This window comes from Syzygium oleosum, unplaced genomic scaffold (genome assembly GCF_021117445.2).
Source record: "Syzygium oleosum isolate NSW1041296 unplaced genomic scaffold, Sole_v2.1 Sole_v2.09, whole genome shotgun sequence".
NCBI classification, from domain to species: domain Eukaryota; kingdom Viridiplantae; phylum Streptophyta; class Magnoliopsida; order Myrtales; family Myrtaceae; genus Syzygium; species Syzygium oleosum.
Window position 1 is genome coordinate 3,254,018 of NW_026607493.1, and position 11,958 is coordinate 3,265,975.

Below are 11,958 nucleotides of genomic sequence, written 5' to 3' on the forward strand. Positions count from 1 at the left end.
GCTTGGTTTGAGAAGTTCGATGATGCTATTCGGTCTCTTGGTTTCATTCAAAGTGAGGCTGATCATGCTATGTTTGTTGATACCTCTTCTTGATGCACTATTCTTCTTCTTTATGTTGATGATATGGTCATCACCGGAGATGATCGTGACCATATTGAGCATACCAAGCGGCACCTTCAGCAACATTTTGCCATGAAGGATCTAGGACCACTGCGCTATTTTCTTAGGCTTGAGATTGCTCGCAGTTCACGTGGTATTCTCATTTCTCGCGAGAAATATACCGGCGATATTCATCGTCCGGGTCTGCTCTATCAGATTCACGTCTTGCTTGCCACTCCTATTGAGCTAAATCAAAAGTTTTGCCCAGACGATGGAGAACCTCTTTCTGATGTCACCCGCTATCGGACCTTGGTTGGTAGTCTTATTTATCTTACTATCTCCCGACCCGACATCGCCTATGCTGTTCATGTTGTCAGTCAGTTTGTTGCTGCTCCTCGAACAACTCATTATGCGGCTGTTCTAAGGATTCTGCGCTATCTTCGAGGCACTTTATCGCGTTCCTTATTTCTACCATCCTCTTCTGCTCTCAAGTTGCGTGCCTATTCTGATGCTGATTGGGCTTCCAATGTCATTGATTGCAAATCTATCACTGGTTATTGCATTTTTCTTGGCGATTCACTTATTTCTTGGCGTTCCAAGAAACAACATATTGTCTCACGCTCCTCTACAGAGTTTGAGTATCGTGCTATGGCCGACACTACTGTTGAGATTGTTTGGCTTCGTCGCTTACTTGCTGATATGGGAGTTTCACTTCTGGATCCTACTCCTCTGCATTGTGACAACAAGAGTGCCATTCATATCGGTGCAAATCCAGTCTTTCATGAGTGTACCAAACATATTGAGATCGATTGTCATCTGACTCGTCATCATCTCCAAGCTCGCACTATTTCACTTCCTTTTGTTGGAACTGAGAATCAACTTGCCGATTGTTTTACGAAAGCTCTTACATCACAACGATTTAAATTTCTTCTTTCCAAACTCTCGTTATTTGATCCACCTTGAGTTTGAGGGGGGATGTTAGAACATGTTGTATAGTTTTGTAGGTTTTCCTTTACATCTCTTCTTTCTCTTTGGTCCCACATAGGAAGAATGTTAGGCTCCTTTACTCCTCTCAGCCTATATAAAGGCTTCTCATGTACATTGTTACTTACACCATGATAAGAGAATAAATACCATTTTCTTTTAATCTTTCTTTCTTATCACACTCCACCATCTCCTCCTCCGTCGGCGGCCTATTCCTAGACTAGTTTTCTTTACGTGTGCTCCACAGACGACGGGTGCTCGGGCAGAAGGGTTAATGTTGCTGCCCGACAGTAGCTAAACCTCGCCCTATCAATGTTACATGGCTCGCTAAGGTGGATTGCGCTTTCTTCTTCTCCCCTTTTTTGGCAAGAAAACATTCACCTTTCATCACTTGAACCATAGGACCACATCAAGAAGGCTTCTCATGAACATCAGCCTCTCACAGTTCAAGCAAAGTGGGCGGGGGACATCCCAAACAGCAGTGCACATCTCCTTCCCTATAAAAATACGGCTAACCAGTTAGCTTGCACACTACCCTCACTTCTAACCAACCTGAAATTAACTCGATGATAAACCTTCACTAAAAACAAGATGTCATCTGTAATGGGCTTGCATCTCCAGCGGCCTTACAGCTGCCTTGCCTGTAATTTGCCCTTGAATCAGGCAGCATCTATTTCCACACACACTCTATACCATCCTCGAGCTTGAGCAAGCAAAAGCCTCAGCCACGGCAGCATCTCCAACAGCAATCCTTTTCCTAACTCTTCCCAACAGCCTTCCTCTGTCATCTCTAGCAATGACACTCACAGCAGCTCTAGAGGCTTCAAAGGCTCCAGCACAGTTAAGCTTAAGAACTCTCCCAGCTTTACGAGCTACCGGGACTGATTGGATCTGTTGGTTTGGTGTAGTTAATATAGAAAATTCAGTGAATGCTCGATTTATTCTTTCAATGACCTTCGCGTGATTGGGAAGCGCCCCCCTAAGCAGGCCATCGTTCCTACCCTTCCACATATGCCCACAAATGAAGGCGCATTTCGACATAATAAGCCGGTTATTTTGTCCCTCGGCGAGAGCCACCCGAAGTACCCAATCACTCATAGAAAAGACTTGTTCCTTCTGCAATCAATGCCCCAGCGAACCAAACCAGATAAGCTCTGCTCCGTACACAAGAAAGAATAAGGTGCTCAATTGACTCATTCTCACACACAAGGGACAGCAGGGGAAGGCTTAATACTTTTTCAAAAGAGGTTTTCAGCTGTTGCCACTTGAGAAGAGCTTGATGCTTTCAAACTGGCTTTCGCTGAGGAGGATTGCTTAAGAAAACGATCAGCAGTATGACAATGAGTTTCCCATATTTCTCCCAAGGCCAGACAAGTCTCATCTCCTGAGAGGCATCTCTAGAACTCCCTTAGAGCAATAAGCACATCAACGATCCTAAGGCCATCAGGGAACCACTCGGATGAAACTGGTAGTCCCATGCGACTGGAATCCATTTATCCGTTCGGATTTGAATCTTCTTGCCATCACCAACTTGCCATATAGCCCCTCCTTTAGAACAATCAAGATTCCACGCGCGACATCGACTGATGCATTGCGGGTATAATTACGATCACGCTAGTCATTCAATCCCTCATCAAGAGAGGCTCTGATAATTCACTGGTTAATACATTTCCCAATCACCGGACACAGATTTATCTCCTACTGACTTCCATATACGAAACATCACCCGGCAATTTTGTTCGCTCGATTTTACTTTCGGAAATTTCGTTCATCTCCCTATGCGAGATTGTTCTTTTGAGAAGTATTCCTACCCAAGACTGCACTAGAAATTGAACGGGCCTTTTGTTGTTTCGTTCAGTGGGATCAAGATCCAGCAAGCACATGGCCTTACCATTTGCAGCAATTAGACATAAACAATCCATTTGTAATCGGTAAAAGGACACTATAAGTGCCATAAGTTGTGTACGGTGCTCACTTTAGTGCCAAAAGTTTTCGCCGGCTCACTTAAGTGCCAAATCGGAGGAAAAACGATCACTTAAGTGCCAAAAGTTTTTTTTGGATCACTTTAGTGCTAAATTTTTTTAAAAACGATCACTTAAGTGCTAAAATTTTTGAAAAACGATCATTTAAGTGCTAAAAATTTTTAAAAACGATCACTTAAGTGCCAATCTCCGACGAGCCACGTCAGCTTCAGAAATTAATAAAAAAAATGCCACGTCGGATTTCCGGCGAAAAGTTGTGTACGGCACCGGAGTTGGCACTTAAGTGATCGTTTTTCAAAAATTTTAGCACTTAAGTGATCGTTTTTCAAAAATTTTAGCACTTAAGTGATCCAAAAAAAACTTATGGCACCAAGGTGAGCGTCGTACACAACTTATGGCACTTATAGTGTTCTTTTGCCATTTGTAATCACAAATAACATGCACATGGAGTGATCTTTCCTTAGACCCAACTCACTAGGGGTGTGCATTGTCCGGGTGGGCGGTTCCCATCCCCAAACCGTGGACCGCCCGCTACAGAACCGGTTCCAAAAATTGGAACGGAGAACCGCCAGTCGGTTCCATGGACCCGCCCGAGAATCGGACCGCCGGTCCGGTCCGGTTCTTGGGCGGGTCCATGGAACCGGTCTCAACAAGTTTTCCTAGACAAATAAAAAAAAAATCTGTGGACCAACATCGGATCAACAGAACAAAAGGAAAAGAACATAACTTTTCATACAATTCCTACACTATGATCGATTATATTAACCACATCATCCATAAATCAAGTGGGTACCAATTAATTATTGGGAAAAATGACCAAGCTATCCCAACTACACAAGAGCTTCAGACATGAAAACAAAATTTCTTCTTTTTTTTTAGTTTTTTTTGGTTAGATTTTTTTAATTAAAAATTAAAAAATAAAATATATTATTATTATATTCCCGGTCTGATCCGGGTGGGCGATTCCACATCGGGAACCGGGAACCGGCCCAAACAGTACCGGTTCCAAAAAATTGGAACCGGGAACCGGACCGGTTCCCTTGGGAACCACCGGTTCCGGGGGGTCCGGGCGGGTCCCGGTTCTTTTGCACACCTCTACAACTCACGGTCTGGTCTTGCCAAGGTCCGAAGACCGATTTGGGCGGGCTTGGAAAGTAAAGCTATTTAGGCTCCGTTCGTTTGGCGGAAAATATTCTCCTTTTGGAAAATATTTTCCCGGAAGTCATTTTCCTGAAAAATGTTTTCCTAGAACACAATTTTCTGGTGTTCGGCTAAAATCTGAAAAAGTTTCGGAAAATATTTTCTGGTGTTCGGTGACCGCCGATCCGGCGGCGTCCGGCGATCGGTGGTGGCGACCGCCGAGTCCGGCGGCGTCCAGGTGGCCGGCATGGCGACCGCGGCGGCCGGGCGGCGCGGGCGGCTGATCGGCCACCACCGGCGACGGTCGGCGGCTGGCGGGCGCGATCGGCAACCGGCGGCGGTCGGTCGATCGCCGGCAACGACGGGCGGTGATCGACAGAATCGGCGGCGGTCGGCGGCGGCGGCGGTGGCGATTGGCGGTGACCCGACGGCCGGCCCGGCGGCCGACGACCGACGGTGGCCTGCGGACCAAACGAATGGCTCTGGCAATCGGCGGATCGCGGCGGCCGACAACCGACGGTGACCGGCGACCGACGACCGGGCGGCGGCGGAAACGACAAGCGGCGGCGGCGACCGACGGTCGGTGGACCGCGGCGGCCGACGATCGACGGTGACCGGCGACCGACGACCGGTGGCGGCAATCGGCGACGGCGACCGGTGGCGGCGGCGGCGACCGGCAGCCGACGGCGGTGACCGGCAATCAACTTCCTCTCCCACGGAAAACATTTTCCCTCCCATGGGCAATTTTGCCTTCACTTTGGGGGAAAATTATTTCCTTTTAAGGCTTTGTTCGTTTCCTGAAAAATATTCTCCCGTAAAATATTTTCCGGTGTTCGGGGGCCGGAAAACGTTTTCCGTGGGAAAACATTTTCCTTCCCCCCTCACAAAATAGCCTAAGTCTATGGAAAATGACTTCCGCTTCTTCAAAAGCGGAAATCATTTTCCGTAGCTGCCGCTTCTTCTTCTTCTTCTTCACTATTTTTTTTTTCATTTTTTTCGTTCTTCTCTTTCCTCAGCCCTGTGGCCGGCGACCGGCCAGTGGCGAGGCCCGAGCTTGGCGGCCTCAGGCGACCTCGGCCTCGCCGCCGTCTGGCGACGTCGGGCGAGTCTCAAGCCTCGCCCCGGTCGGCAGATCCGGCGAGGCCGAGCTCGCTCGAGGTCGGCGAGCTCCAACCTCACCAGATCCGGCGACCTCGGGCTAGAGCCGCCTGAGGTCGCTAGACGTTGGCGAGGCTCCGGCGACCTCGAGCGAGGCTCAAGGTCGCCGGATCTACTGATGCTTTGATTGATTTGTTTTCTGGTGTTGCTGTTTGTGGGTTCTTCTTCTTCTTGTTCGTGGGCGAGGCTCCTCGGGCTGCTTGGTCACTAGCGGCGACTTGGGCCTCGCTAGATCCGGCGACCTCGAGCCTTGCCCAGGTCGCCGGATCTGGCGAGGTTGGGCTCGCCGGCCTCGCCGGATCAAGCGAGGCGGAGCCTCGCCACAGGCCGGCGAGGCTCGACCTCGCCGGAATCTGGCGAGCTCGAGCCTCACCGGCCTGGGGCGATGCTCGAGCTCGCCTCCGGCCGGTCGCCGGCCGCCGGCCGCAGCTGTTGCCGGTGACCTACAAGAGAAGAAGCAAAAGAAAAAGAAAAAAAAAAGAAAATGTTAAAAATATTAAAAGTATTGCAAGAAGAAAAATCATTTCTATACCGAACAGCGGAAAATATTTTTCGAGACTTTTTCAGATTTTAGCCGAACACCAGAAAATTGTGTTCCAGGAAAACATTTTTCAGGAAAATGACTTCCGGGAAAATATTTTCCAAAAGGAGAATATTTTCCGCCAAACGAACGGAGCCTAAGAGGAAATCGTTTTCCCCCAAAGTGAAGGCAAAATTGCCCATGGGAGGAAAAATGTTTTCCGTGGGAAGTTATTTTCCGCCCCCGAACACTGGAAAATCCGGAAAATATTTTCCTAGAAAACATTTTCTGCCAAACAAACGAAGCCTTAGTTATACAGTTTGGCTCGATATGGTAAGAGCTAGGCTTGCCCCGATCCGGTCAACAAGACGTCTTGCTCGTTCATAGTTTTTTAGGTGGGTCAATAATTGCAAAATGTCACGAGCTTCATCGGGTGGGAATGAAGACAATGCACGATGGACCATTTGTATTCATCACATTATTATCTTCACCACTGAAGTTTGAAATTGCTCGTGCCCTCTAGAAAGTGGTAAGTAGTAGGTGGTTCCCGTGAGCCTTGGAATGATCTGAACTCGGGACTTCCTGCTCCGATACCGTGTAAGGATTTCTGTAGAGCGCCGCCGACTGTTCTAAAAACTTAAACTGTTAGATGAAAGCATGATTATATATTGAAGTACTTTAAAAGTTCCATTTATATCCCCATTGACGATGATTAGTACCATTAAACTCTAAAATTTGCGATTTTTGGAATTTGCTAGATTCTGTTTAGTCAATAATTTCTATTGATCAACTCATTATCTTCACCACTAAAGTTGAAATTGCTCGTGCACTCTAGAAAATGGCTAGATTAGTGCCCCACTCACGGTGATTAGTGCCGTCAAACTTTTAAATTTGCGATTTTTGGAATAGGCTAGATTTTGTTTAATCAATAATTTTTCCCGTAAATTTTTTGGGTTGTGGTTGTAGTTATAGTGGGGGATAATTGCCAAAAAAATCCTAAACCTATTGCACGGATGTCAATTGAGTCCTAAATCTTTTAATTTGGCAATTTAATCCTAAACATTAAGCCAATTTGCCAATTTATTCCTTTTGTTCCGGTCAATTTTGGCTAAAATTTGTTTACGTGGATGCCGATTGACCTACGTGCACAGCCGGTGCTGACATGGACAATTTTTGAAATTTTTAATAACTTTTCTGAATTTTATATGCTTTTCATTTTCCTTTTTTTTAACACTATGGCCGGTGAGAGTTGCTAGAGAAAAAATTAAAAATTAAAAAAAGTTACTCACATTAGGGCCAGCCGAGTCATGTAAGAGGGCCGACGTCTACGTTAGTAATTTTCAGCCAAAATTGTTCGAAAGGACTAAATTGGATAATTATCAAAAGGTTTACGACTCAATTAGCCAAATTTGAAAGATTTGCGATTGAATCAGCATCCGTACAATAAGTTTATGACTCTTTTGGTAATTTTCCCGTTATATTGGTGCAACTATTCATATAGTGAATTATTTATAGACTCTTGAGCGGTAAGAATGTTCGGTATGTGGCCGTTGAGCTAGTTATAGTGCTTGTTATCAACCTACATAAATTATTGATAGCAATATTTCAAAACACGAGACGACATACAATGATTGAGCGGTGAATTTGACAATGAAGCTTATTAAAAAAACAGTGTTAAAGATGAGTAACTGATAGAACCCCTCAATATTAGTGGTGATTAGTTCCCGGTCTGATCTGGTTTCAAAGTGAAATCGGGAATCAGGGACCGGACTGGGAGGACAGGTTCCCAAAATTTGGAACCGGAGACTGAACCGGTTGGTCCTAGGACCGGGAACCGGTCACTTATGATTTGGTTCATATTTTATTAATTTTTATCAATGAATTTATGTCAATGGAGTTCACTTATGGTTTAGTTCATATTTTACTAATTTTTGTCGATGAACTTCTCTTAGGGTTTAGTTCACATTTTACTAATTTTTTGAAGAAATAAAAAAAAGTATATATAATCGGTCCAGTTCCCGATTGTCGGTCCAGTCCAGTTCCTCTTGGAATCGGGAATCAGACCGCCCGGACACCAATTCCTTTTTTATGAATCGGGAATCGGATCGACACTTCCGAGAATCGGACCAAACTGGCCGGTCCGATCCGGTCTAGGCAGTTCCCAAATTGGGCAGTCCATTTTGCACGCCGCTACTCATTATCAACATTGAAGGCATCGAAGAAAATCCAGCACCGCTACTCATCAACACTGAAGGCATCGAAGAAAATCCAGCACAAATGGTATTTTCAAGTGGTCCATCTATTAGGACATTTCAGACTGTCAGCAATGACAGTAGAAGACCACCGTCCGATCTCGTCCAGGCGGTTCCCAGATTGGGCGGTCAATTTTGCACACCGCTACTCATTATTAACATTGAAGGCATCGAAGAAAATTCAGCACCACTACTCATTATGAACATTGAAGGCATCGAAGAAAATCCAGCACAAATGGCATTTGCAAGTGGTCCATCCACTAGGACTTTTCAGATTGCCAGCAATCACAGTAGATGACCAAGGATGATGTTGGACCAAATTGCAAGATATTGTTTAGCCCAATGTCCACGTCCACTGCTTATTTTCCTCCACATTTTCAGATAAGCAGCTTCTTTTACACTTTACAGTCAATCAAAGCCAAAAGGGGAGAGTGGAGAGAAAGATATGACGAAGAAGAGAGGAGGCTTTTGTATTCCCAACCTCCATGCCTCGACATGCACTGTGATGTTGGTGCTCTGTCTTGGCCTTCCAAGCTTGGTTGCTTCTCAGTGCAAGAGAAAACCCATCGTCTTCAACTTCGGCGACTCAAACTCGGACACCGGCAGCTGGGCCGCGCTCGGAGCTCACTTCGGGTTGCCCGACGGGCACGCTTTCTTCCACGAGGCGATCAGCCGGTTGTGCGACGGGCGGTTGATCATCGACTTCCTCTGTGAGTCCTCGCTCTCTACTCTCTTTATCTTCTGAGGGGACCTTCCTAGGCTGGACTATACAACACATCACGAGCACAAGTTTGACATCTATCGTTCGGTGTTCTTCGAACAAACACGTGATAGTATGCTTTTTCATAATGTTTTATCTTAGGTTCTCGTGTGTGCTATATCTCTACTCTGACAAAAAGTATTTGAGCTAGGGATAGGAATCGGTCCCATGGACTCACACCTCGTGTCAAACCCATCACGTAAATGATTTCTATATCGTGATTGGCTTTACCCAAGAGAATCGGAGAACTCGATTGTGCAAGATAAAACCGTGACGGTCAAATCGCATAAACCCAGAAAGCTAGATGACTTCATTGAACAAAACAAAAGTCAGAGGATCAGATCGCGTAAATGCTGAAATTTAAAGGATTGACTCTATGAAAAAGGTGGAATATTTTTAAGCACATAATGCAAATTTTGGTGAGATTTGTCTGAAATCCAAAACAGGTGAGAGCTTGAACACAAGTTACTTGAGCGCGTACTTGGAATCATTGGGCCCAAATTTCAGCAGCGAAGCCAATTTCGCCATAAGCGGCGCGGCCCCTTACCCTCCTTACTAATGGGGGTGTATCGCAAACCGAATCAGAACGATCACGCAAATAATAGAAGAAAATTAAATGATGCACGAGTTTACCCAGGTTCACCCCTGAATAGGGTTACGTCCTGCAAAGGGATTCCACTATGATTTAGGTTTACAACCACAGCCACTTGTTACAATGATATCTCATACGAGTACAATATATATGACTTAAAATGGGCCCAAAGCCCAAGCCTATCCGAATCCCTTTAATCCCATAACAAACGGACCAGCAAACCCGATGTTGTTTCGGGGGCGCTGCCCCGGAGCCCCCGCCCGCTCATTGGCGAGCGGGGCCGCCGTCTGCTCACCGGGGAGCGGAACCCCTGCCCGCTGTCCGGTCAGCGGGACCCCCGAACCCCCGCATTCCGTGCGCAGGGGTCACATGTCGTCGGATCATACTTCGGTTTCCCTAAGCTTATGTGGGCGTGCCCGGTATGAGAAACAACGGTCCCCGAAGTCTTCGCCAACTCCAACACTTACGATCAATCCAACTTGGGCATTCAAGTCCGCCAGTTCCTCCGTTTCAGATCTCACTTGCCTTTGCTTCTCGCTAGAGGTAATTTGCTCTTAACCAAACAGATTAACCCGAAAATGAAAAGCAAAGATAAGATATCTCAATCTGGTGTCCCCAATTCAGGTTATACGAATTTGGTCGGCGAGGACGGCTTTGGGGACGCTCTCTACACCATCGACATCGGCCAGAACAACATCGCGGTGCAAGTCGTCCAGAATACCTCAACCTTCATCGGAGAAATCAAACTCGCGATCGGGGTTAGTCGATGATTAACAAAAGATCTTCTCATATGTATGGAAGAGTAAACTTAATCCCACCTTTTCCAATTTAATTTATGTGTCTAATTGTCATAGAATATATACAAAAGTGGAGGGAAAAATTTCCGGGTGCACAACACCGGGCCATTGGGCTGTTTGCCTCAGAAATTGGCTAAGACCGCCCACAATGCAAGTGATACCGATGAGCATGGATGCCTTAAATCTCTCAATGATGCTGCTCAAGTCTTTAATCGACAATTGCAATCCCTTTGTGAAGAACTGAGGTCTCAGATGAAGAATGCCACGATTGTGTACGTCGACGTCTTCGCGATCAAATACGATCTCATCGCCAATTACGCCGAGCACGGTATGGCTCTATCGTCTCTCTGATCCTAGTCCCTTCGGGTTCCGTTACTTAAGCTTTGTGTTGTTGCCTTACGATATGGATAGGTTTTGAGAGTTCGTTAATGGCGTGCTGCGGCAACGGCAGGCCGCCGTACAACTACAATGACAATAACACTTGCCGCCAGAGCAACTTCGCCGTGTGTGACGAGGGATCACGCTACGCGAGCTGGGACGGCGTCCACTACACCGAGGCGGCCAATTCATTCGTGGCCTCTCGAATACTCTCCTCTGACTACTCCACCCCTCCCATTAATTTTAATTTCTTTTGCAAATTTTTAATTTCACTCGAAGATTTTCCGAGTTTGCTTATTCAGTTGCTATATTATGAAATTTGCTTATCTGATTACTCGACAAGGATCTCACTCTTCAGGGAAAACTATTGCAAATTTTTCCTAGTTATAGAGTTTGGCTTGATATGATACGGGCTAGGCTTACCCCGATTCAGTCAAAAGATCACCTCTTATCTCAATATTTACGTGGTGTAATCCATGTTAAGGACGACATGAACATGCTCCTCGGTAGGGTTCACAGTATTAACGTGGTCCCTCGGGGTGTCGTTCTTATTGAGTTTCATGCATGACATTCACATTAAGAAATTGCATGATATACGAGCATAAGTTTCTATATCTTCTAATAGGACAATCACATGCTGAAGATCGACCCTACTCGAACAGCATTGCATCTTTGATATGAGCCGAGCCATGCCCGTTGCCATTTTTTCAATGACTATAACCATATTCTAATGAGTAAAGTCTCAAATAATCAATCCTCAAGAAAAATTATCAAAAAAGTCCTAAACCTATTGCAATTGTGCCAATTCAGTCCTAAACCTTTTTTTTTTTTTGCAAATTCAGTCACTATTCGGCTACTTTTGGCCGGCCATCGTTGACATGGACTGGCCGGCTGACGTGTGCAATATTTTAATTTTTTTTCGATTTTTTTTTCTTTTTTTTTTTTTTTTCCTTCTCCCCCTAGCCGGTCCCCGAGGTGCGGGAGGCTCGCTCTCGCCGGCACCAGCGAGGCTCGCCCTCGCCGTCGCTGGACGAGCCTCGCCCGGCTCTGGCGAGGGCGGAGCTCGCCATGGCTAGGCGAGCTCTGCCCTCGCCGCCGCTGGGCGAGCTCGACCTCGCCCAGATCTGGCGAGGTTGAGCTTCGCCATGGCTGTGGGCGAGGTCGAGCTCACCCAGCCATGGCGAGCTACGCCCTCGCCTCGCCAGACCTCGCCGGCCCTAGCCCCTGGCCGGTCCGGCCACCGGACCGGGGGAAGAAGGAAAGGCCAAAAAAAAAAAAACACAGAGAAAGGAAAAA

At 46.4% G+C, this 11,958-nt stretch overlaps 1 protein-coding gene across 1 annotated transcript; it reads left to right on the forward strand.

The window, feature by feature from the left end:
- Positions 1-8,580: 8,580 nt before the first annotated feature.
- LOC115673513 (GDSL esterase/lipase At1g09390-like) lies at positions 8,581-11,308 on the forward strand. Its single transcript, XM_056314512.1, has 5 exons — positions 8,581-8,845; positions 9,297-9,445; positions 10,054-10,245; positions 10,342-10,612; positions 10,696-11,308. The coding sequence occupies exons 1-5, from the start codon at positions 8,581-8,583 to the stop codon at positions 11,067-11,069; spliced, it is 1,251 nt and encodes a 416-aa protein (XP_056170487.1). The 3' UTR covers positions 11,070-11,308.
- The last annotated feature ends 650 nt before the right edge of the window (positions 11,309-11,958 follow it).